This window comes from Lupinus angustifolius, unplaced genomic scaffold (genome assembly GCF_001865875.1).
Source record: "Lupinus angustifolius cultivar Tanjil unplaced genomic scaffold, LupAngTanjil_v1.0 Scaffold_10_182, whole genome shotgun sequence".
NCBI classification, from domain to species: Eukaryota; Viridiplantae; Streptophyta; class Magnoliopsida; order Fabales; family Fabaceae; genus Lupinus; species Lupinus angustifolius.
Window position 1 is genome coordinate 13,920 of NW_017718491.1, and position 26,491 is coordinate 40,410.

At 33.4% G+C, this 26,491-nt stretch overlaps 2 protein-coding genes across 3 annotated transcripts; one reads left to right on the forward strand and one right to left on the reverse strand.

The window, feature by feature from the left end:
• Nucleotides 1-245: 245 nt before the first annotated feature.
• Nucleotides 246-5,925, forward strand: LOC109337789 (glucose-1-phosphate adenylyltransferase large subunit 3, chloroplastic/amyloplastic). Of its 2 annotated transcripts, none has more exons than XM_019574840.1 (15): nucleotides 246-656; nucleotides 1,642-1,755; nucleotides 1,966-2,139; nucleotides 2,274-2,366; nucleotides 2,671-2,754; nucleotides 2,845-2,900; nucleotides 3,223-3,316; nucleotides 3,402-3,514; nucleotides 3,644-3,716; nucleotides 3,909-3,989; nucleotides 4,271-4,357; nucleotides 4,550-4,654; nucleotides 5,059-5,165; nucleotides 5,243-5,303; nucleotides 5,762-5,925. In XM_019574840.1, the coding sequence occupies exons 1-15, from the start codon at nucleotides 450-452 to the stop codon at nucleotides 5,861-5,863; spliced, it is 1,551 nt and encodes a 516-aa protein (XP_019430385.1). In that variant the 5' UTR covers nucleotides 246-449; the 3' UTR covers nucleotides 5,864-5,925. The 2 variants fall into 2 exon arrangements, with proteins under 2 accessions (XP_019430385.1, XP_019430384.1); XM_019574839.1 differs by having other exon boundaries at nucleotides 247-674.
• Nucleotides 5,926-19,543: 13,618 nt separating this feature from the next.
• LOC109337788 lies at nucleotides 19,544-20,321 on the reverse strand. Its single transcript, XM_019574838.1, has 2 exons — nucleotides 20,084-20,321; nucleotides 19,544-19,990 (listed from the first exon to the last, which is right to left on the reverse strand). Exons 1-2 carry the CDS (start codon nucleotides 20,204-20,206, stop codon nucleotides 19,721-19,723), a joined length of 393 nt encoding a protein of 130 aa, XP_019430383.1. The 5' UTR covers nucleotides 20,207-20,321; the 3' UTR covers nucleotides 19,544-19,720.
• Nucleotides 20,322-26,491: the final 6,170 nt, after the last annotated feature.

Below are 26,491 nucleotides of genomic sequence, written 5' to 3' on the forward strand. Positions count from 1 at the left end.
AGTGTTGATGGAATCAAAGAGTCAAGTTGCATTATATCAAAGTCATGAAGTGTCATTTTCTACCTCACTGAAATCCAAATTCCAAGTGGCAAATTGTTTTGAGGACAAGAGCATCAGGAATTATTCCATAGCATTCATGCATTCAAACAACAAAATCCCAAGGACCAAAGTGTCATTTAAATACATGTATACTTGTTATATATAGTATCACCATTATAAACACACAAACCAAATAGGTGGATGTAATTGAATATGGATAACTTGGCCCAATCCTCAAATACCATGCTGTCCATGTAAGCAAATCTCCACATTCAACACTCTTCACATACACATAAGACTTTGCTCTTAGCTAAGTATATAGTGGGATACTAGGAGTAAGTAACATTATATGAACACATAAAATCTTCATTTACTAGTGAAGTTCAAAACTTCTCTAAGTGGCAGTGGAAATGGCAGTCTCAGCCAGTAGCAGGATATCACTATATTCTGCTGTTCAGTTAAATGGACCAAAAGAAGTGAATGTTTCTAGGAAATGTGGGCTTGTAAAGTTTTCTAGTGGAGAGTTCATGGGTAGGAAGATTAAGCTAATCAAAGGAAGTGAAAGTGCATGTACTAAGAATGTTAGGCAACATATATGCATGACTCTCACTACTAATGTGAGTAGTGAAGCCCAGGTTTGCTCACTCCTTTACTTCTTATTCCATGTTACTATATAACAAAAAGAAATATACAACATGGTAAGTGAGATAGTGATGATGGTTTTTTGCATGAAATTATAGGTTTGGATTTTTCGGTATTATTATTGAGAGGACGAGTCTCAAAAAAGTAAGAGTTATCTTGTAACTTGGAGGTCATATGTCAAATATTGGAAAAAGTATATTCTATTCCTCTGATAAGTTGAAATCGTGTCAACAGAATTTGGAATCTTGGTAAGGTTGAAGAAAAAGAAAAAGTTCAGTGCAATAGGTTCAATGTCTAAAATAAGTTTTTTTTGCCTTGGTATGGCGGCTCTAGTAAACATTTTCCTAGAATGTTTTTTCTCCCTTTACTACTGTGGGATTTATTTTTGTCTTTCAGGTTTAATGTTTTAAATTGAAGCTTATTGTTCAATCAATGAAGTATAGCCCATACTTTAATAGGGGTCCACTTAATTTAATTTAAAATGTATGAAGATCATAATCAACTAAAACTTAACTATGCATATGTTTTTACTTACTCAGTTGAAAGAGAATCTCATTCTACACGAGTTTGCCTATTGTGACTGTGGCCAACCCTTTCTTGAAATTTGGTTATGCAGAGTATAACTAGCAAAGTTTACATTAATTGCACTTTAGCATTCACTTAAGCTATTTCAAGGAATCACTTTTAATCAGATTCTATTCATAAATTATGCACCACATCAGTAGTTTGTACATATTTTATAACGAGTTTATCTATGTAGAATTACTCCAATGGTGTGAGCAATTTATGTCTAAGAAAATAATAACGCCAACCAAGCCTTTATCTCACTATCTGGGGTCGGCCCAAACACTAAAAGTAAAATGCAGTGATATAAGAAATTTATGCTTGATTTGTAAAATGAGTTTGTGAATGTAACATGAAGTATTGAAGAATAATGTATGAGCATATGATGTAACTCAGTTGAGGGACCTAGATTTGGAAAAAAAGGACCCAAGCACTGTTGTGGCAATTATACTAGGTGGAGGAGCTGGAACTCGTCTCTTCCCGCTCACTAAGCGCCGTGCCAAACCTGCTGTAAGTCTCTATTTCTGCTCTTTTTTCATTAGTTATTAACTAGTGCCTGCAGTTTAGTCTCTATTTCTTACTTGTTCTATTTCTAATCATGCATTGGCTTCTTTGAGTTGTGTGGGATATCTCATTTCATGTTATAGTAGTGCACTTCAATGGCATAAGATTCATAAGTTATGTTTCTATGAATGAATTTGATAATTTTTCCTATGATAGGTTCCTATTGGAGGTGCTTACAGGCTAATTGATGTGCCAATGAGCAACTGTATCAACAGCGGCATCAACAAGGTCTACATTCTCACTCAGTTTAACTCATTCTCACTAAACAAGCATATTGCACATGCTTACAACTCTGGCAGTGGAGTCACCTTCGGAGATGGCTATGTCGAGGTATCTCCCATCTTTTGATAGTACATGCTTGAAATGTTACTATTCGAGTCAGCTGTCGTGTCCGTGGATGATAATTAACCATTGATTTTTGAACGATCTTTGAAGGATATCTAAGTGTTCTATTTCTGTTTTAGGTTCTTGCAGCCACTCAAACTCCGGGGGAAGCAGGTAAAAGTTGGTTTCAGGGTACTGCAGATGCTGTAAGGCAGTTCCACTGGCTATTTGAGGTATTAACTACAAAGCTATATCACTTTTAGATATTCAACACATCCGAGGCTACATGTACAATAACCTTTACAATAAAATGTCTTACAAATTATGCCAAGTTTTGATAATGAACCATTTGCTTACAGCATATGTATATACATTTACTGAAACTTTCAGAATTTATTACAAGGCTTAACTCCAGAGGATTATTCTTGTGGTCTATTTTCCTTTCTGTCCTCATCATAATGGCATAAAGGCTAAGATGAATCCTAATGCTGGTTGGATTTAAGTTTGATGATATAGAGTATGGTTTCCATGTTGTAGGATAAAAGAAGTAAGGATATTGAGGATATATTGATTCTTTCTGGAGATCACCTATACCGAATGGACTACATGGATTTTGTCCAGGTAAAGTATCATTGTATTTTATCAAACAACCCTTGCCTATTCCGGTGTAGTCATACTCGTATTCAAGATATTGACTCGTCATATTCACAGAACCATCGCGAGAGTAAAGCTGACATCACTATTTCTAGTCTTCCAATGGATGACAGGTAGGTTGCTTATCCCTCATATTAACTTCTTTTCAATTTAGAAAATAGTGTCAAGTCGCCTCGATACTCATAGTCACTTACACATATAGTTTGGAAGCTCAATGTTTCATTTCATCTTTCTTGTCCTTGACTAAAATATAAACTTCCGAAAAGCTGATGAAAGTTTATTTGTTTGCTACTATAGTGACTTGGTCTTCAAGTATTTCAATCAATTTACGCAATTTAACTGAGAAATAGGAACTAGCATTCTTAATCTCCAAGTTTAATAATCTTTATCATATATTTTTCTCTGTATTAAAATTCTACTATGAATTCATGATAGCCGTGCTTCGGATTTTGGTCTAATGAAGATAGACAACAAAGGAAGAATCCTTTCATTCAGTGAAAAGCCAAAAGGAGCAGACTTGAAAGCAATGGTAAAACTGATGTTTATCATACACCAAAGACACGAAGTTTCAGGAATTAGATTAGATTTACTACTAATGTTGCTTCATACTTTAGCAAGTAGATACAACTGTATTGGGACTTTCACGGGACGAAGCGGAAAAGAAACCATACATTGCTTCCATGGGAGTATATGTCTTCAAGAAGGATATACTTCTTAATCTATTAAGGTACTAATAAGTATCTATCAAACTGTGAGAGTTTTCTTTGTGTTTCACTTACTGAAATATGTTCCGAAAATAAATTGAACCTATTTCATAGCTGGACTGCTGATTTGTTATAAATTTATTTTCGTTTAGATGGCGCTTTCCTACTGCAAATGACTTCGGATCAGAGATCATTCCGGCCTCTGCTAAAGAGTTTTACATGAAGGTATGAATGGAAATTAATTTTAATGGTTGCTTATGATTTTACCTAGGACATGGTAGTATTCATTCACTTTTTTTGAGTGCAATAGATTTGATACCTGTGCATTGAACACACACCCAACTAACGTACTTATATATCTAAATACAAGCTCATCTTCATATATTATGAGTATTTATAGCAAAAGATTGCATGCAGGCTTATCTTTTCAATGATTACTGGGAGGACATAGGGACCATCAGATCATTCTTTGAGGCAAATCTAGCCCTCACCGATCACGTGAGTGTCAAGTTTATCGGTCTTTCCACTCTTATCGATCTTCAGTATCATGACTAGATTCAGTTCATTTGTAATTACCGGAAAGTTCGTCTGGACAACTATGGTCCAGATAAAACTGCGAAACCAAATAAAACTAAACTGTTATAATCTGCCAAAATAAGTAAACTACTATAAACAGATTACGGTTAATCATTTTCATTTTGATTGCAAAGTACTATATCCCCTTTTCCATGATTGAGATCTAAAATCTGCCACCTGAAAAATTCTTATGTAATTTTCAGCCATCCAAGTTTAGCTTTTATGATGCAGCAAAGCCAATGTATACATCAAGGAGAAACTTACCACCATCCAAGATTGACAGTAGTAAGGTGTGAGTTTAATTTGTTAGGTACTTTACCTATACAATCAGAACCAGAAACTTCTTATGATACTGTTGCATGCCTTAAGTTTCATATACACAACTTACTGATATGGAGCAATTCATGTTATATGTTGTCTAACATCTTCTCCCCCTCCCTTTAATTCTTAAACTACATCATTGTTATTTATCCTTTTTGCAGATTGTTGATTCTATCATATCACATGGATGCTTCTTGACTAATTCTTTAATAGAGCATAGTGTAGTTGGAATCAGATCCAGAATAAACTCAAATGTTCACTTAAAGGTTTGGTGTACTAATTACTACCATTTATCTAAACATGTACATGTTGAATTACATAAGATGATAATGAACATTGTTAACAACAGTGTAATAGATACCTATTTGTCTGGGGAGGGTAGATGCATGCAGCCTTACCCTGTAGGTGGAGAGGCTGTTTTCAGGATTTGAATCGTGATGTCATGGTCACTAAGCAACAACCTTACCGTTGCACCAAGCTTACCCTCTCAAATTATACCTCATACCTGATTTATCCATATTGTAGCAATTCTCAAATTATAGGTCTAACATTCCAAAAGCTTTTTGTTCATAAATACATGTCCTTAGTAGAATACTATAATGTACATTTTGGTATGCTTATATTCTTAGTGTGCTGATCTAGCTCTATCATATTACACATTTATATGCAGGATACAGTGATGCTTGGTGCTGATTTCTACGAGACTGAGGCCGAGGTGGCAGCACAGTTAGCCGAGGGAAGAGTTCCAGTAGGAATAGGAGAGAATACAAAAATCAAGTACAAACTGCAACTCACTCTCCTGATAGTTTAGTTTCTCTTTCTGCAGTTTCTCACTTTTTCTTGGATATTTGCAGGGACTGTATTATTGACAAAAATGCCCGAATCGGAAAGAATGTTGTAATAGCAAACTCAGAGGTATTGGAAGTTATGAAATTCTCATACATTTAATTCACACACTCTTCCAAATTTTGAAGTCACTGAACATAAGATTGCATCACACTTTAGACAACCATAGTCTTTTTACATGAAAATATTTACATATCATGTTAGACTTGTGAAATAATGCTACATAAACACCCTTATGCATGTCACTTAATATTTTCATAGTTCTCATCATATTAAATCTTAATAGAGTTAGTCTCACCTCATTTTCTTTACACCTACATTCTAATTCTACCTCATACACTTGATTATGTGAATGTGAAAGAAGTAAGCTATAGTTGATGTACATTAGCTTTTTGAGTACATGAACTTATGACAACTTGGTGCAATGTTTTGTCATGAGAATCCAACAAAAAAATCTATAACATGTGAGATTATGATCTGATTTTTTTGTCAAACTTGTACTAAATTTGACATTACATGAAATGCAGGGTGTACAAGAAGCTGATAGATCTTCACAAGGGTTTTACATCCGTTCTGGTGTTACTATTGTATCGAAAAACTCAGTAATTGAAGATGGATTCATTATATAGTAACTTCACTCATCATTTGTTTGAGTGAGACTCCTCTCCAGTATCAGAGAGGGAAGTACTATAAAAAAACAAATCAAAAACAAAATGTAATTACAATTTTATCATTTTGTTTACACTTGCTAATAACATTTTTATCTTTAAAACTAAGTAAAAATAAGACTTCCCTCTATGAAGAGGATTCGGCTCCATTTGTTTTACCTTGTATTGAGAAAACATAACTGTGGCTTTAAATTCAGCATGGATTACCACTTTTGGTTCTTATTCTTAGCATAGCATCAATGTGATTTTTTATTAAAACAGTAGCCTCAATGACCATAAAATACTAGCTCATTTGTAAAAATAAAATAATTACTAGCTCCTTTGTGAAAAAATATAAATACTAGCTCCTTGCAAATGCACTAAACTGATGTGTTTGGTTGCTTTGAGACTGATTAAGAGGAGGAAACCTATCATCTGCGTTTAATTTAGGGTAAGAAATTAATGTCTTTGATGGTATGTGATGCTCTTCCAACCAATGTTACTCTCATGAATCGTACTCTTCTATCATAAATGTGTATGTTCCATCTGTTAATTTTTACAAGAATTTTAAAAAATGAATTATGTACATTAATTGGTCTTTTTACCAAAATACTATTAAGTTATTGATTGGAAACAAAATATTAATTAATTGAGCAGAAAAAGAAAACAAATAAATATTATTAACGAATTATACTAACTATATTAATTACTTTCCTTAATTTACATAAACTACTCGTATAAATATAACAAGACGTTAGTCTAATGATGTAATGTCTCATTAGATCTTCAAGATGACCAAAAGTTCAATGATTCAATTCATGAAAGCAACACTTGTTGGAAGGGACAGTCACGAACCCCAAAAGAGATTAATTCATTGCCCATAAGATGAAGGAATATGCTTGGTGGTACAAAAAAACAAGAGTAAATTACATTGACACCCCTGAGTTTTAGTAAAATTACAGAAATCACCCCTACATTTTTTACACCTACAAAAAACCTTCTAATTTATGTACACATATTACACTAACTACCCATGCATGAGAAATAAATGTGATATTTTGAACAAAAAATGATGATAAGTGTAATTAAGTTAAATAAAATATGATATATTATAGAGACAAATTCAAATAGCATACAAGTCAATACATTTTCATTATTTTTGATTTATTACAAAATGCATTAATAATTCTAAGAAGATATTATTTTTGATTCATTATATTGTATCAACAAAAAATAACGAAAATGTAATGACTCATATACTATTTGGACTTGTTTAGACAATATATCATATTTTGTTAAACTTAATTACAGTTTATCACCTTTTTTATTTAAAAGATAACACTTATTTCTCACGCAGAGGTAGTCAATGCAATGTATTTCGTAAGTATAAAAGATGGAATTGTGATTTGTGTAATTTCACTAAAACCCAGAGATGTCAGTGTAATTTACTCAAAAAAAAACTATAAATGAACTACAAAGTTTTAAGGGTGAGGTTAGGATAATGGGGACATACTTTATAGTAGGGGTGATCACAGATCGGGTTGGTTCAAGTAAGACTTGTCCATTATCCAACCCTACGATGTACAAATGATAAAACAATTCAGATATCTGTTATCAGATTCTTACTGCACTATAAGAATCAATATCGAATACACCCACCATAATATGACTACTTGTGCCAATTCTTGAAATTCTCACAATATGACTATCAGTGCCAATTCTTAAAATTCTCACAATATGGCTATCAATGTCAATTCTCGAAATCCTCACAATATGGCTATCCGTGCTAATTTTTTCCCACAATACTGACTACTAGTGTTAGTTATTAGAATGCTCACAATTTGGCTATCTGTGCCAATTCTTTTCCCTCAATATTGACTACCCGTGTTAGTTATCGAAATTCCCACAATTTGGCTGCGTGTGCCAATTTTTAGTGTCACAAAAAGAAAGGGGGAGAAGTTTGCCGGAAATGCATCAGCGAAAAATATGAGGGAGAAAGAAAAAGTTGAATGAAAGCGCATTGAACTTGAGGCAAGTTATAATGAGGAGAGAATGCCTATATTTATAACATGAGATTTTTTCCATGTTTCTCATATCTCCAATGTGGACTTGAGAGTTGTTTTTTTCAAAACTCTTCTATGTGAGACTTGAGATTTTCTTTAGATTTCACACCCAAAAGTTCTCACTAATGGCTTTTAACAAACCAAGTTTCAACAAACCCTTACTTGAAATTAAAACACGATTTTCAAGAATTTTTGTGGTCTCAATAAGATTATGTATAAACAAAGGAGTCATGCGACTTGAACTTATTCATAGTTGAAAGTGCAAAGTGTCAATGATTGCACTAATAATGTTTTGCCTATGTTTTGATGAAGATAAGGAGTTAGTAAAAGCTTGAAGATGACTCAACAATCAACATGACTAGAACTCAATGGTCATATCTAGACAATGTTATATCAATAGAGTTATATTTCTAAGTAGTCTGTGATGTGTGCCTTAGTTAGTGAGTCTGGGTAAGGTAAACCTAGATGCAAGTCTCACAAGCCATAAATATTGACATATCATATTCACGAGGCATATCATCTAATTTATTATGTGTTCATGCATTAATCATACATATTATATGTGCATATTAGACATAACATAATTGCTAAAACATGTATAGGTGTCAAGCATAACATATAAGTAGTTTACCATTTAATCATGTATTGAAATATGCTGGTTGATGATATTGTTCATGATGTATTGCATGTGGTTTTAATGTGCTAAATCTCATTCATTCTCTCTTACATGTTCATGCATTCTGTTTAGAGATTTTAGAGAAAGATTCTGTATTTTGTATTAACTCACATACATTCATGATAGCTTGTGTTACTTGAGTATGGGTTAATCATTGAGTTTTCATTATTGTAAAATCCGAGTATTAAGTACTCATTCATAACTCGAAGCGTTGTAATTCAAGGATTAGGAAAATCCTAGCTGCGGTTAGGTAAGGTGTTCTTCACAAAGACTTGGAGGTCTTGGGATAAAGAGTGATACCTTGGCTGGGGCCGAATCGCGGTAAGAAAGGTTTTCTTGGGAGGCAATTTTGGGAAAGGTCAAACCAAGGGTGACGAAGTTCTTTGGGTTCCAAGAAAGGAGCGTTCGAGTCTTGTAATTGAATTAATGTATGTAACGATTAATTGTGTTCTATAGTGAAGAGGAAAATCTCTCAAGATCGGAAGGGGAGGCCTAGATGTAGTTTGCAAGTGGACTTGCAAACGAACCAGGATAAAAATCCTATTGTGCAAGTTGTTCTCTCTCGATCTCTTTTATAATTCAAGCTGTTTTTATTCGTGTTTGAAGCTGATATTTTGCATACTGCTACTGTGCCATATACTTGTTAATTGTGCATAAAAATATATGTTGTATCTCTGCTTGTTTGTTGGTAAATCACTGTGCAATTAGCCAATTTGCCAATTCTGTTTCTGATACGTGTTAATTGATTAAGCCCACTGATTAATCAATTACCTGGGTTGTTTTCTAGAACCGAGTTTTGATGTGAGAAGCGGTAATTGATAACCGCTACACCTATTCAACCCCCCTTCTAGGACGTGTTATATTTCTAAGTAGTCTGTGATGTGTGCCTTAGTTAGTGAGTCTGGGTAAGGTAAACCTAGATGCAAGTCTCACAAGCCATAAATATTGACATATCATATTCACGAGGCATATCATCTAATTTATTATGTGTTCATGCATTAATCATACATGTTATATGTGCATATTAGGCATAACATAATTTCTGAAACATGTATAGCAGTCAAGCATAACATATAAGTAGTTTACCATTTAATCATGTATTGAAATATGCTGGTTAATGATATTGTTCATGATGTATTGCATGTGGTTTTAATGTGCTAAATCTCATTCATTCTCTCTTACATGTTCATGCATTCTGTTTAGAGATTTTAGAGAAAGATTCTGTATTTTGTATTAACTCACATACATTCATGATAGCTTGTGTTACTTGAGTATGGGTTAATCATTGAGTTTTCATTATTGTAAAATCCGAGTATTAAGTACTCATTCATAAGTCAAAGCATTGTAATTCAAGGATTAGCAAAATCCTAGTTGCGGTTAGGTAAGGTTTTATTCACAAAGACTTGGAGGTCTTGGGATAAAGAGCGATACCTTGGCTGGGGCCGAATCGCGGTAAGAAAGGTTTTCTTGGGAGGCGATTTTGGGAAAGGTCAAACCAAGGGTGACAAAGTTCTTTGGGTTCGAAGAAAGGAGCGTTCGAGTCTTGTAATTGAATTGGTATATGTAAAGATACATTTTAGTCTATAGTGAAGAGGAAAATCTCCCAAGATCAGAAGCGGAGGCCTAGATGTAGTTTGCAAGTGGACCCGCAAACGAACCAGGATAAAAATCATATTGTGCAAGTTGTTCTCTCTCAATCTCTTTTATAATTCAAGCTGTTTTAATTCGTATTTGAAGTTGATATTTTGCATACTGCTATTGTGCCATATACTTGTTAATTGTGCATAAAAATATATGTTGTATCTCTGCTTGTTTGTTGGTAAATCATTGTGCAATTAGCCAATTTGCCAATTCTGTTTCTGATACGTGTTAATCGATTAAGCCCACTGGTTAATCGACTACCTGGGCTGTTTTCCAGAACTGGGTTTTGATGCGAGAAACGGTAATTGATAACCGCTACACCTATTCAACCCCCTCTTCTAGGTGTGTCTAGACTACTGATACCTAACAATAGTGAATAAGATGCAGATTTTACTAGAGTGACTCGTAGTCTTGAACTCTATCTCTAGCATCAAACCACACACAACCTTTTCAAAGGTGTATTCTGTAAAGCCTATGCGTTAATAAATGTCATACATGTTTATCCTAGTATAGTGGACATTCTAGATATTTATGCCCCAAAATTTCATAAGAAACGACCCTCACTTCCATATTCACAGAGGTGAGTCTATCAAGAGTAGGGGTGAGTGTGGGACGGGTTGGGACGAGTTAAGCTTGTCCCTCACCTGTCCCTAAATATTGATCGGGTCATTTTTGAACCCGAACCCGTCTCTAATTAGGATGGGACGTGTGAGGGATGAGTCCAAAATAAGACGGGTCAAGATGTGGACGAGTCCGAGTTTTTTCTCAAATCTTTAAGACGGGTCAAGATAGGGACAAGTCCAAAATAAGACGGATACAAAATGACAAACGTATATTTTTTTCCTCAAATATTTAAGCATGCATAATCAAAATTATCGCAATCTTTATATGAACTCAACTAAAACTGCATCTCTCATACATCAGTATATAAATATAAACCATAAATTGCATCATTCAAACTAAAATGAGCCACTAGTGCCAATATTATTCTAAAAAAAATCCTTCGAAGATACTGGAGAGAAGGTTTCATTATAATTAATGCATTCTTTCTAAGTGAAGCCTTTAGCTACTAGACAAACTTTATATCTGTCAATATTACCCTTTGAATCCCTCTTGGTTTTAAATATCCATTTGCAACCAATAGGTTTCACACCTTCATGTAATTCGACAAGATCCCAAACATCATTATCATGCATAGACTTCATCTCATCCTTTATGACATCGATCCACTTTTGAGAGTTATAACTTTTCATGGCTTGACAAAAGTTCAATAGATCATCTTATGTTAACCCAATGCCATTCTCATGTTCTTGAAGAAATACAATATAATCCTTAAGAATTGCACTTCTCCTCTCTCTAGTGGATCTCCTTAATAACACTTCTACTTCTTGAGTTGTTGAATTTGTTCTATAGGTACTTGAGGAAGAACCTTATTGTTGTCTTGTTCTGAAATATTGTCAAGGACAATATTCTGAACATTATCTCCTATTACCTAATTTATCCATTGAATGGTAATAGGCACAAGAACTTGTTCACCATTAGTGATAGGTTCTTCCTCAAAGACAACATTCTTTATGTTCTCTTCCTCCCAAAATCAACTTCCTCAAGAAATCTCGCATTTCCCGTCTAAAAAAAAGAGTCTTGAAGTTGGATCATAAATTTTATAGCCCTGAGAGCATTCAACATAGCCAACAAAATAACAGCTAACAGTTCTTGAGTCTAGTTTCCTTTCATACGGCCTATAAGGTCACGCCTTAACTGGAAAACCCCAAATGTGCAACTGTTTTAAGCTTGGTCTTTTATTACTCCAAAACTTATATGAGGTTTTGTTAACTACTTTACTTGGCATGTTATTAAGGATGTAAAATGCGGTCTTTAAAGCTTCCTCCCAAAGAGACTCTAGCAAGGAAGAATGACTAATCATACTTATCACCATATCCTTAAGAGTTCAGTTTAATCGCTCAGCGACACCCTTCATGCTAGATTTTCCTAGCATAGTGTATTGCAGAACAATTTCACATGCTCTGAGGAAAAACACAAATAACTCTTTCACAACATCCTTATTGTTCTTTCTTATCTTATTCTGAGAGGTCATAGCTAAGTGAGCACTTCCAGTCTTATCTCTCCACAGTCTCTCTTCCTCACGCACATAGTCTATTTGAGTGTTAAAACTCACTTTCAATTTCCCAAAGTATGCAGAAAGCGAGATCAAAACCAAGTGCACAAGCAAGTCATCACCAAGCTCTAACTTAAGTGACTTGAGTTTTGATGCGAGATTAGCCATCTCCATAATATACTCCTTTATGTTCCATTTGCCTTTATACTTCATGGAGATGAGTTTAGCCAAAAGTCTATTCGTCTCCGCCTTTTTCATTTTTTTGGGGCAAAGTATGGTTCTATTTCTTCAAAGAACTTACTTGCAATCTAACCCTCAGAAATAGAGCCCCCGAAATGTTCTAGAATAGAGCGTTTCATGATCATTATACACATTCGGTTAGAGTGTTCACATTTCTCAATTTTAACCTCATCGAGGATTTCTGAAGTAGAAATGGATTTCTCCACCTCAAGTGTCAGATCTAAATTGATACAGCTGAGAATAATTTCTATGACTTCCTTATAGACCTTAAAGTTTGTCTCATTCAACAATGAGATATTCTTAATTTGAGCATAAATATTTGCAACACTAATAAAAGAACAAAACAAATTGCAATCATTATTGCAATTAAACTCACATTCAACCTTAATACTTCAATTCAAATGATGATGGGACACATCACGAGTTAACTAGCACAACAATAATATTCAGTCATTGGACAAAAATATTAACTTGAAAGTGATACACTCAATGTAGTAAGCAAACATTGAGAATCAGTCCTGTCAAACAATAAGTCTTTCTTTAGACCAACTTACTATTCACATGGAAAACCATATGATTATCACATATTTATTGCTACAAGTATGTTTGTAATTTGAGCCAAATAGTAATCTTCCTTTGGGCCGATCACTATTCACATAAAATGCAATCATACAATTGGCTTGATATTTCATACCAATCACTAATGATATTCTTGTTTGTGGTCAAACGTTGATCATAATGCATGTCAAATAATAAACCATTCTTTGGACTGATTTATCATTCACATATGCAACTTTATAATAATCACATGTTTATCATCACATGTGTGTATATAATCTGGCCAAATATTAATCTTCCTTTGGGCCGATTAATACTCGCATGAATACATATATGCACTAGCATTTGACATTTATTATGAATAATTCACTTTGGCGACTTCATATTTAATAGATTCACTTAAAATGTCAAACAATTTTATTTCTAAAAGAAAAAAAACCATTTAGTTGATTTTGATTCACACTTAATCCAAAACATATATTATGTATATCCACAATAAATACATATATTCATTATAACATATTGGTAACATTGTATCATTCTCATCACAGGGACTGCATTTCGAATTTCAATGATAATCCTTCTGAATTTTGCATAAAAAAATATTATCATTTTATACATGAGTAAACATGACAGAACATATTGTCCAAACAAAAACAATGCTTCAAAAATAAAAACCCCTTAATAATGCAATCATTCACCAACCAATGTAACAAACCATAAGTGTTACAATCATTTAAACAAACCAGTCATGTATTATATATAAAACAAGACATGTTCACATAATAGACCTATCACAAGATACATAGCACAACATCAATTTCTAGTCTTTGGACAGAGAAATTAATTTGTAAGTGGTACTCTCAACGTAATGATCAAATATTAACAATTAGCTCTGTCAAACAATAGACTTTCTTTGGACCGACTATTATTCACATGGAAAAAAAACTTTATAATTGTTACATATTTATCATCACAAGTATGTTATTATTTGGCCAAATTGTATCTTCCTTTGGGCCGAACACAATTCGCATGAATAATCTCATACCCATATGTGTAATTTTAATCAATTTCAACAATAGAGGTTACTTTGGCAACATATTGCATCAATTACTTCAAAATAATTACCAGACAAAAATAAACAAATTTGGGTCCATTACAAAAAAAATATGATTTTGGAATTAAAACCTTGAGGTTTGATATCTTTTATGATTAATACATGTAATCCCATAATATAATTCCAAATCAAAAAAAGATATATTATATATATTAACGCATAAAAATTGCAATCTTAATCAATGCAAAGTATTATCAAAATTCCAAATCAAATATGATCATGGATAATAGGAATTAAATATGATCAATCATAACATATCTAAATCCATGTTCTCTGATCTACTCCTTTGACATACCTTTTGAGAGAGTTTTGGTATGATGATCTTCCTCAATCAAATTCTTTAATTCCTATTGGGACCTTCGCTTTCTCTCTGATGGGGAGATGTGAAAACTATTTTTGATTTGGTGTATTGGGGATCATAACCTTCCTTATGCGTTAACTTATAGGGTTCCCATCATCCCCTATAGGTTAACCTGATGAATATCCACTCATTAAGCCCATATCTGTTATCAGTTTTTAGAAATCTATGAGGTGTCAATAATTAGATCATTTATAATGTAACCTCGAAATAAATAGTCGATATCATTGTATCAAATATATGATGCCCACCTTAATTATAAATTATAAATTTCTAAGAAATATCTCTCCCAAACATTCTATCAAACATATGACAAACATATCCAACTCCACCACATTTACCATAGATTTGTTAAATCACCAACGACTTCAACTATATTCAATCTTAATAGATTTTAATATTATAAAATAACATATGAGTAATGAGATCTTATGGAAATTGTTCATTCTTTCTCCTTCAATGTTCACCATAGCCAAAAACCTATAACACCATAGCGGCGTAACTTCACAACAAATAAAGATCACACTATTAGTGAAGAGAAAAATAAATGAGCTAAAATAAGATAACGATTTATCTTATGCTTGAAAAGAAAAACAAAAAATCGATAACTTCACCATAACCAATGGCGGATCTTGGTCTACACTTTAGGAGGGGCAACAACTTATAAGTAAAATTAATCATGTAACAAAATATAAAGAAGTATACATTATTGGATTAGAGAGAAAATTTTCAACTATTTCATTTTCAATATAAACCACAACGTTATTAACAAGAAATTGATCTTCTATCTTACTATGTAATTCTGTTTGGTTATCTTCATTGTTGAAAACGATATCTATGTAGTAGTTGAACCACAATAGTTAAGATAAGATGAATAACTTGATAAATAAAATATGACTAACGACATATAGTTGAGAATTTTTTAAACTTGAATGACTAATGACACGAAAAAAATGTTGAAATTGACATTTCAAATCAATCTTTTGTTTCTCATTGAATTCCATATGATAAAAAATTTAGATAAAAAATACATATATTATCAATATTAAATTATTTATAAGTATTCTTAGGGTATATATTATCAATATATACATAATCTCTTTTATAAAGTGTAAAATCATTGCGAACTAATTAAAACAAAGTCATATTATTATGAGCAACATCTACATGTATAAGATAATTTGATTCATTGTGTATAATTTTTAGAAGTACCACACAAATTGCACTGTATTTATTTAGTAAGCTACAAAATAAAGAAATACATGAGCTTCAACGAGTATATCCATAAAGATGTCATTTAGGTGTAGGTAAAAGATATACATATGTTGTTTCAAAAAGTGTGTTACTTTTTATAATTTAAAAGTTTAATAATTAAATATTTTCTAGTCAACCACAATAAATGACACATGAAATAGCACACTTTGTAAGACAACATATGTATTTATATAGGTAAAAAAGTAAACAAATATTTATATAGGTAAGAAGAGTAAGTGGAATAATAAACTAAGTGATAACACATTTAACAATGTTTTCTTCAATAAGCGCTATTAAAGATAACACATTTAATAGCGCTTATTGAAAAAATGTTGTTAAATATGTGAAGTATGACCTTTAACAACGCTTGCTTCAATAAGCGTTGTTAAAGATAACACATTTAACAACACTTTCTTCGATAAACGTTATTAAAGGTGTTATCTTTAACAACGCTTATTGAAGACGTGTTGTTAAATATATGAAGTATGACCTTTAACAGTGCTTGCTTCAATAAGCGTTGTTAAAGATAACAAAATGTAACACATTTAACAACGTTTTCTTCAATAAGTGCTGTTAATTCTCTTTTGCCTTATATTTAACAGTGTTCAACACATAAGCGCGGTTAAATGTGAGTTGTTAAATATCAATTCTGACATAGTGTTTCGTCAAAGGATCTGCTAAGTTATTCTCAGTACGTACATTATCCACTATAACAACTCCTATAGAGAGTAATTCTCTATAGTGATGTACTTACGACAAATTTGTCGTTTCTTACCGTCATAAAAGCAGTTCTCAATTTTTGCAGTAGTTGTTGTACTATCACAATGAATCAACACAACTAAAATTGGTTTTTCCCGTAGAGACTCTATGCAAGCAAGCTTTTCAGCCAACTTGCTTCTTTACTAGCTATTGTTAGTGCTATCATCTTAACTTCCATAATGGATTGAACTAAAATAGTTTGTTTCTTGTTAGACTATAGATAGTCCATCTCATCATTTATGACTTCTTGCCTCAAATCAGCATCCAAAGAAGTCAAAACTTCTTGGAAAGTTGATGGATTCTCCTCCAATATATAGACAATATAATCAGGTCTATACTCTCTAGCAGTTGTTGTTCTTTTACATCTTTTAGGTTCTATTTCAAACCTTTCATTTTTTATCATTGGATAGTTGATGTGCCCCAATTATTCCTCAATTTAAAAGAGAATTTCTTTTCATTGAAGTCAATATCGTTAGACTCAATGATCATTTTTGCGTTAATATCATAAAACATGTACGCCTTGTTGTTTACAATATATCCAATGAATACACATTCATAGGCTATGTGAGTTTAACTCTATAGGGGATATCATCATAAATGATTTTATGACCAATTCTATGTATCTCATTACATTGAGACTCTGCTAATTTATCATCAGTCATATAATACTTGAGGTAACGACTGACAACATACTTTTTAGTCTCAGCTTCCTCAGTACCCTATTTCTTTTCAAGTGCATATCAAATTTATTTGACAGACTTGTATGAACTATAGTAATCATAGAGATCATCAGACAACTCATTCATAATGAAATTCTTACACAAGTAATTATTTTCATTCCAGAGAGTTTTTTCAATAGCTAGTTTATCTTTTTTCTCTTATTCAGCTTTTTCCGGCAACATTGGGATATCAGTTTTCAGAATGTGAACAAATTTTCTAATAGTGAGTAAAAATTCCATATTATGTTGTCATCGTTTGAAATTTGTCCCATCAAACCGAAACGGTTTGTTCATGTCAAATTTGTTCGGTCTAGTAATACTATCTACGAATGCCATTAAAGTAGAAACGTCTTAAAATTGTTGTTACAGTAGCTTGCAACAATTATAAATGGCACGAAATAATACTTACTGGCTAATTCCATTGCTTTGAAATACTCATCAACTGTTTGGGACCCTTGAGTGAGCCTCTGTAGCTTGTTATGAACATCCCTGTGATAAGAAAGAGGCACAAACCTCCTCTGGGTTGCTCTCTTCATCTTAGCCTATGTGTCAATGGCTACATCTCCACATCTCACTCTATCCTTTTGGTGTTGATCCCACCAAACCATAGCATACTCTTGAAATTTAAGGGTTGCCACCTTGACTTTCTTTGCCTCTGAATTGTCATAGCAATTAAAGACTTGTTCCATCTTTAGTTCCCATGCCAAGTAGGCCTCTGGATCACTCATCCCCAAAAAGCTTGCACCATCTCTACGCCTCCTTTGCCTACGAATTGGGCTAGCATGACCACAACCAGGGCTGCCATGATCCCCATGTCTCCTTCTTTGTCCATGGATTGGACTAGCATGGCCACGACCAGGGCTGCCATAGTTATGAACTCCATGCCTCCTTCTCCTCTCACTATCATAGGCACTTGAGGATTCATGTCTCTTCTCATGCCTTTCTTGCCTACGCCTCTCCTCTCTTTTAGGCCTTATTCTTCTTCTCTCATGCCCATTTGGATTGCCATGCCTCTCATCTAACCTCCTATCATAATGAATCCTCAACTCCTCCAATTGTTGTTGAAGAGTTTGGAATTGGGCATTCATGATGTTTTGGAGTCTCACGGTCATAGAGTCTGACCTTGGTGAGATCGTAGGAGTCCTCTCTGGACTTGACATTCTTTAAGCTAAATGTAGCTCTGATGACCATGTCGCTATCTTTAAGACGTTTCGTGGCACTGCCCGAAATATGCAATGAGACTATCAACTACGCTGTCCCTAGGATAAAACAACTCAGATCTTTGTTATTGGATTCTTACTGCACTCTAAGAACCAATCTCGAATACATCTACCACAATGTGGCTACCACTGCCAATTCTTGAAATTATCACAATATGATTATCAATGTCAATTTTTGAAATTCTCACAATATGGCTATTAGTGCCAATTCTCGAAATCTCCATAATATGGTTACATGTGCCAATTCTTTTCCCACAATACTGACTACTAGTATGAGTTCTCAAAATGCCTACAATTTGGCTACTTATGCCAATTCTTTTCCCTCAATACTGACTACTAGTCTCTATTCTCGAAAATTCCCACAATTTGCATGCATGTGTCAATTCCTAATGCCACAGAAAGAAATGGGGGAAGTTTCTTGGAAATCCATCGGCAGAAAATATGAGGGAGAAATAAAATGTTGAATGAAAGTGCATTCAACTTGGGGCAAATTATAATGAGGGGAAAATGCTTCTATTTATAACATGAGATTTTTTCCATGTTTTTCATCTCCAATGTGAAACTTGGGAGTTGTTTTTTCAAAACTCTTCTATGTGAGACTCGAGAGTTTTTTAGATTTAACACCCAAAAATTCTTACTAATGACTTTCAACAAACCAAGTTCCAACGTCTAGATTAGCAAAAGTCTATCTCGTTATTTACTAGTGATTGTAACATGTCCCTCTACAAATTAAGATCTAGAAACCAATATAGAGATGAGAAAAGGATATATGTATTGAAAATATAAGAGATTTTTATATTGTCATTATATCATCTGTCATTTATATTTTATCATTGTTGACTTTTAAATATAAGTAATATAAATACATGATGGATAATGTAATGATTATATATAAATTTTTACACGGACAATACATATATATATATTATACTCTATCCAACTTGGAACCTTATCTTTTACTCAAGGAGCTATACTATTTTCCAATGTACATACACAGTCACCTATACATACAATATATAGGAATTAATTAACCATGAAGTTATTCCATAAAAGCTAAAGAATCATACCCCATAAATAATCAAACTTAGTAATGAAATTAATCAGTAGAATTTCCAAACTTAAGCAGATTTTTCAGAAGGAGGAAGCATATATCCTCTGCCATTATTTCTTGGTTTGAAAGAATTCTTGTTAGGAACTTGAGAAACCATTCTTGTATCTTGAGACTGCTTTTGATATTTTGCATATGAACTAGTTCTTCCTTTCCTATGCTTCCTCCTTGGTTGTGTTACTTGAGGGATAAACACACCAGTTCCTTTGCTTTCTCTTCTCAAAGCTTGTTCATAGATGAAAGCAAATTGTGGAGGAGGATGAATTGCACCAGAAAAAGCCTGAAAGTTTAGTTTAAGCATGTTAGAACTAAATAATTGTTATAAGAATAAAAGTGGTAAATGTGTTTGAAAAAGATGCATGTAGTGAAGAACCTTAAAAGGGTCTTTAGGACAAGAGACAAGAGGTTCTTCATCTTCATCCATAATTAGGAGAGCAATTTCCTTGCTTAAGTCAGCAAAAAATAGATCATCTTCATGTTCCAAAGCAACCTCCATGTTTGTGTAACTAAAAAGAGTTTTCAAATTTGGAATGAAACCAACTATTTAGAGTTCCTAATTTTACTCTTTCAACCATGTATGTCTTTCTTTTGTGTTATCCAAAACTTATGGACAGTTAGGTTTTTATATAGGCAAAAAGATAAGGATGGTTGAGTTTCGTTGAGATGCATTGGCTAGAATAAGGATTTTTTTGTTACAAACCAGGTCTCAAATCATGTATTGTATTCATGTTAATGAAACAAAAACATAAAAAATAATGAATGTTTAAATTTTTTAATTAATATGTTATATTTTCATTAGTACAAGACATAATTTGAAACATTTATGTGTGGTAATCATATGGGTTAGTGGAGTCATGTTCATAGTTGTCCAATCTGGCTAAGACCCACAAAATCCCCCAATAGAATCATGAAAGTGTGTTTTGATATTATCCTAATGAGCTAAAGAGATGAGGAACAATAGAAAACAACGTCCAGATATAGTAACTTCGTTTTAGATGGGTCCTCAATTCTCTCTCCTTCTCATCTCCTAAAAAAAATTAAATTAAGGTTCGGAATATTGATAATATATACTCAATCATATATCGGATTAATAACAAACGAGACTTGGTCTAGTGATGTACAACTTTATTAGATCTTTAAGATCGACGATTCAATTTCTAGGTGCGACACTGATTGGGAGGAACATACATGAACCCATAAAATGATTAATTTCTACATGTTGAACTACTTGCACTGAAGATTGAAGATTCAGTGATATAATAGTACATTGGACCGTACATGAGGATCTTCAAGTTCAATGAAAAGGAATTTTATTAGAGAACTCTAGCTTGTACATGAGGATCTTCAAGTTCAATGAAAAGGAATTTTATTAGAGAACTCTAGCTTGTATATTCTCAGAGTTTAATTTTGATATACTTTCAGTTTTAGCTTAAAGATTTTAAACTTCATCAATAGCCCTATGTACTATGATTTTTAGCATGTTATTAAAAGAATCATAGATTTTTTTTAATTGATGTGAAAATACATGATTGGTTGTAAAAGAATTTTATATTATTGCATTCAAATCAAATTCATATTATATTAAGATTTAAGAAATATAATATGTGAATAGTATAAGGATATTGTTGAATTAAAATAATAAAATTTTAATGTAGCTAAGAAATTTTGGTTTGATTATGAGTGGCCCAAGTCCGAACTCACATAAGAGTGTTTGTCGGCATCACATCACATGAGCTTTGGAAATTATTGCTTTGTAGTCCTAAGTCCACGTCACTGTTTTTTTAATGTTAAATATGTACTTCATTTTCTGTCTATCACTTTCTTGTTGTAGTTCATATTGCATCTCAAGTGATTTTCGAACAAGGTATTTAACTTATGACTTACTCCTCAATTTATTTAGAGGGACGTGTATGAAACTTAAGAAAAATGCTAATATAGTTTAACAAATCTTTGATCTTTAATTTATGGGTTCTATGTGAATCTCTAATACTTTTCTCAATGAAGAAATCATGTTTCAAAAATGTATAATGACACAAAGAAGAGCACCTCTATGACATGTGTTGGCATTTTATTTCATGTCAAGTTTAAAATTAAATTTTAATTGATTCTAGTACTTAATTGACACTCTAAATTGATTTGGACATTACACTTGTTTTATTTTATTTTTATAGGGACAACTTTAAAAGGTGGAAATTTTGGATAAAGAAGATACTAAAATGTGAGATAATAGTATCAGATGAGTTTGTATAATTTGATTTTGAAGTTATTAAACTCATAAACCTGAGTTATATTTTTTCTTTTTCCAATGAATATGATCAACAAAGAGGAGATAGACTTTAGTCAAATTAAAAATGAAAGATTATATATATATATATATATATTGATTAGCGATTTTTGTTGTGGAGAGAGAAAATATTTAAGTTCTAAATTGAAGTGATGTTTTTAGTATTGTTTTATGAGGATCAGACTATTTTCTTAGGAAATATGAACCATTAATTTAAATTTTGTAACGTTCATATTTAATTAGTTAATATACTCTATGTGGCTAATGGCTATCCTCGTGTCTTGTATTTTTTATATTGTTTGTGTTGAATGTCCATGTGTGAGCCATTACTTCACAAGTTCTGTGTAGAGTGAGGTATGAGATCGAACTCTTTCTATTTTCTTAAATGCTTTTATAATTCTATATTTTTAGTTGAAAATAATAAATTTACTTATTATGTTTGTAAGTAAGAAACTGGATTTTCTTGTAAATTATCTTTCCACAAAATCTTTTTGGATATTAGACCTGGAAATTGTTTGGCTCATATCTCGACTCGAGTTTGAAACGAAATATGTTTCTAGCTTGAACTCGACTTGATTGAAGTTCATAAACAATTAGATTAGTCTCGATAGTTCAAATTGGTTTGGTTCGTCAAGATATCACAAAGTATTAATTCAACTTATTAGCTTGATTGATTTAATTCATCAGCTCAAATAATTATTATTTATTTAATATGTACAGTTTAATTATTCGAACTGTATATTTAACACATTTATTTAATGAGCTTAATTTTGAGTTTAGGTTCAATTAGTTTGATTCATTAACAGCCCTGATATGTGACCTTCCAGACTCATGAATACACTAAGCGTGTCACCTCTTAAGCTTAATTACCCTCTGCAGTGGTATAGTGACTATTTATCTTTGAGGTCACAAGTTCGAGTCGTGGAAGGCTACCCTTGAAGGGGAATAAAATATTGCATGAGGTATTTAAGCTTAAGAGGTGACACGCTCAGTATATTCATGGGTCTGAGAGGTCGCATGTCAGGGCTGGGGTGTTACAAAAAAAGGCGCATTTTTTTTTGTAACACCCCAAAGCGTGTCACCTTTTAAGCTTAAATACCGCCTGAAGTATTTTATTCCCCTCCTAGGGGAGCCTTCCGCGACTCGAACTCGTGACCTCAGGGATAAAAAGTCACTAGTCTGGCTTAATGGTAGCGACTCAGTGGTATAGTGACTATTTATTCCTGAGGTCACGGGTTCGAATCGCGGAAGGCTCCCCTGGGAGGGGAATAAAATACTTCAGGCGGTATTTAAGCTTAAAAGGTGACACGCTTTCGGGTGTTACAAAAAAAATGTGCTTTTTTTTGTAACACCCCAGCCCTGACATGCGACCTCTCAGACCTATGAATATACTGAGCGTGTCACCTCTTAAGCTTAAATACCTCATGCAATATTTTATTCCCCTTCAAGGGTAGCCTTCCACGACTCGAACTTGTGACCTCAAAGATAAATAGTCACTATACCACTGAGCCGCTACCATTAAGCTAGTAGCTTAATGGTAGCAATGTAACGCCCCGAAAATTACTCCAAAAAATCTTGCTTAAAAATGGGTATTTTTTATAATGATGACATATAAAATTTATTTCCTTATATTCGTTTCATTTTCAGAACATCACTTTAAGTAACATATCAGTGTAGAAAATCAAAAACACCATTACATAGAGGTAATAAAAATATAACTCAATATAACTTTGAATCATACTTCATTAGAATATCATGAAATGTTGGTACAAAGTACAAGGCGGAACCTAATCGTCGCCCAAATAAAACTACTCCAAAATAAATACCCTACACAGGTACACTAATCAAAAAGCACAAGGGCTTGTGTAGGTATAACGGTTTCCCTCAATCCTCCATGCCCCCTCATGGGACATCGAAAAGCGGTAACTCAGAATCCTGGCAGAATGATCCATCTGAACAAAACGCGAATAGAAGACAAACAGAAAGAAGAGGGAGTAAGACATCTATTGAATATTACTTATTGACGGCGTGGAATTACACGGAATATCACATCCAGACAGACACTCATAATAAACACAATATATACATCACATATAAAAATGCACAATGATGAATGATGTTATAATCTAAGATTATGAGGATCAAAATCCACAATCTCAATGTATGAATGTCATGCTTGTTTCATTCATTCTTTCACCAATATCATCCCAATATACTATTCAGAAATAACCGAGAGTACAGTTCCCATAACAAGCCGAATTAATCGCACAAAAATTATTCCTCGCAACGATATATGATTGATATGTTCCAACGGAACTGTCCATTTCAGGACGGTGTCGTATCAAACACTTTCTGGGCATCCCTCTCATCGATCCTGATTGCAAAGAGGGGTTGTCAGAGATCATCTAGTTTGCGATGTGAGCACTGTCCAATCCAACAAAATACCTCATCTATGAATACATGGGACTCGTCTCACCTAGACTCTCCCTCAAGACTTTGCTGACGAATCACCACCATCAACGCTGTCCCTCTCAACATCCCCGGGCTCATTCGTCTCTCGTACATTTCCTCTCCACTACTTCATTTTTTACCATGGATATGCACGCTAACCGAAATTAGCAAATTATGTCTTTTAATCCATATTTTCTAGTGATCTGCCCATCCTAAGACATCTCCCATCAGGAATGCTCCTAGTGGGTCCCGGTCTTAACATATAAACAAAAAGAGAATAATTTCGGCACCACTACGAACCATCGCTGAATTATCCTGGACGGCTCTCAAGCCAAGCCTCTTACGGTCAAACGATCTCGCTACATGGGCACAACATAATACTTCTCAGCACCACTACGAACCATCGCTGAATCATCCTGGACGACTCCTCTAGCCAAGCCTCTTACGGTTAAATGATCTCGTTGTGTGGGTATAATATCACACCCTCGGACCCTACATTGAACAAAGCAATTCCTTACTTTTATTACTTTCAAGAATTTCATATAGTTATTTACCTTTACAACTTCTTGATGGAAAACATGTCATTAGGCTCTCGTATATATGAGAGTTATCGTTCAGACGACTTAAAAAGAAGTCATGTCTGTATGGAGCCCTCTCGCTCAAGGGAGAGCTGTCTCGCTCAAGAGAGGGCACGTCCATTTTTGAGGCATTTGTGGCTTAAGCGAGAAAACAATTAGTTCTCTTGGTGCCTATTTTAGCTCAAGCGAGAGTTGTCTCGCCCCGAGCTAAAACACTCGTTTTCTCTAGACACTTCTCGCTCAAGCGAGAGCTGTCTTGCTCAAGCAAGAAGAGACTGGATATCATTTTAATTACTTTTCTCAAGGAAAATATTTCTCATTTATATCACATGTTTTTAAACCTTGAATTTAACAATTATCACATACATATCATTCCCATAATAATCATTCAAACATTATAATTCAAGAGTAAACATGGTATTTGCATATATAAACATAACATAAATGAGTATAAGAAATATTGATGTACTTAATCGAAACAAATAGACAATTGATTAAGTACAAGCTCTCTTAATACCCAAGGCAAATCCAAACTTGTAAGGGAGTTTAGAGGTCCTGATGCATATTCGGACATCACTGTGTCACAATGTTTTCTCCCTCATCCAAGCGAGGCGGGCTCGCCCGGGCGAGGTGTTCCAGTTAGCAGGACCATTTTCCTCCCCCTTTTGGGCTACCAGATTGAAACTCTCTATTGTTTTCGTTCCCAATGCATTTTAGTTTCTCGAGTGGTATTCCTTCATGGATAGCCACCATAATACTTGATATTTTAAGCTATCCTAATCATACAACTTAAGAAATTATCTGTACAAAATCCAGGCATACAAAATAATTGATTAAGTATATAACTCCAAACTTTTGAGATAGTTTAGGAGATCCGGGTGTCATATTTGGACATCATTATGTCACGATGTATTCTCCTTCACCTGAGTGTTTCGGATCGCTAGGTTCTTTGTTTGCAGGTGAGCTTACTTGACCTGATCTACTCTCGAACTCTTCATTACGCCAAAATGACATTAATTAGTTAACTGACGGTAATAATTATACTTACGAAATAACTTTTTACGCGAAGATAAAACTTGCGATTTAAAATGAATTTAATTGTTTCGTCCATCCGATTCAAGATTGAATATCCTTGAATCATCATTTATCTTTGAAAGTCTTACAATCAAATAACATTTTTTAAAGTAAGATTTTCAATAAAACTTATACCGAAATTATGTCGTAATCCGTGGATATACACCAGACTAGTTCTCATGCAAGAGAGGTGGGTCATAAAGATACCCTTAACTACCAAGTCTTTCCTTAGACAGAACATTTCTATACATGTATTCTCACTTCATTACATTTTTCCGATAGTTCATAAATCTTATTTTTTGTAAGTAAAACATTTTTACTAAAACTAACCTTTTAAAATAAGATCATTAAGATAGACTTATCATTTTTAAAGTAAGTCAATTTAAACAAAATC

Coding starts and splice junctions, on each gene's coding strand:
- LOC109337789 (XM_019574839.1), top strand. CDS start 450: ATGGCAGTCTCAGCCAGTAGCAGGATATCACTATATTCTGCTGTTCAG. Junction 675..1,641: donor ATGTGAGTAGTGAAGCCCAG/GTTTGCTCACTC, acceptor GATGTAACTCAG/TTGAGGGACCTAGATTTGGA. Junction 5,304..5,761: donor TTGTAATAGCAAACTCAGAG/GTATTGGAAGTT, acceptor CATGAAATGCAG/GGTGTACAAGAAGCTGATAG.
- LOC109337788 (XM_019574838.1), bottom strand. CDS start 20,206: ATGGAGGTTGCTTTGGAACATGAAGATGATCTATTTTTTGCTGACTTA. Junction 19,991..20,083: donor GTCCTAAAGACCCTTTTAAG/GTTCTTCACTAC, acceptor CTAAACTTTCAG/GCTTTTTCTGGTGCAATTCA.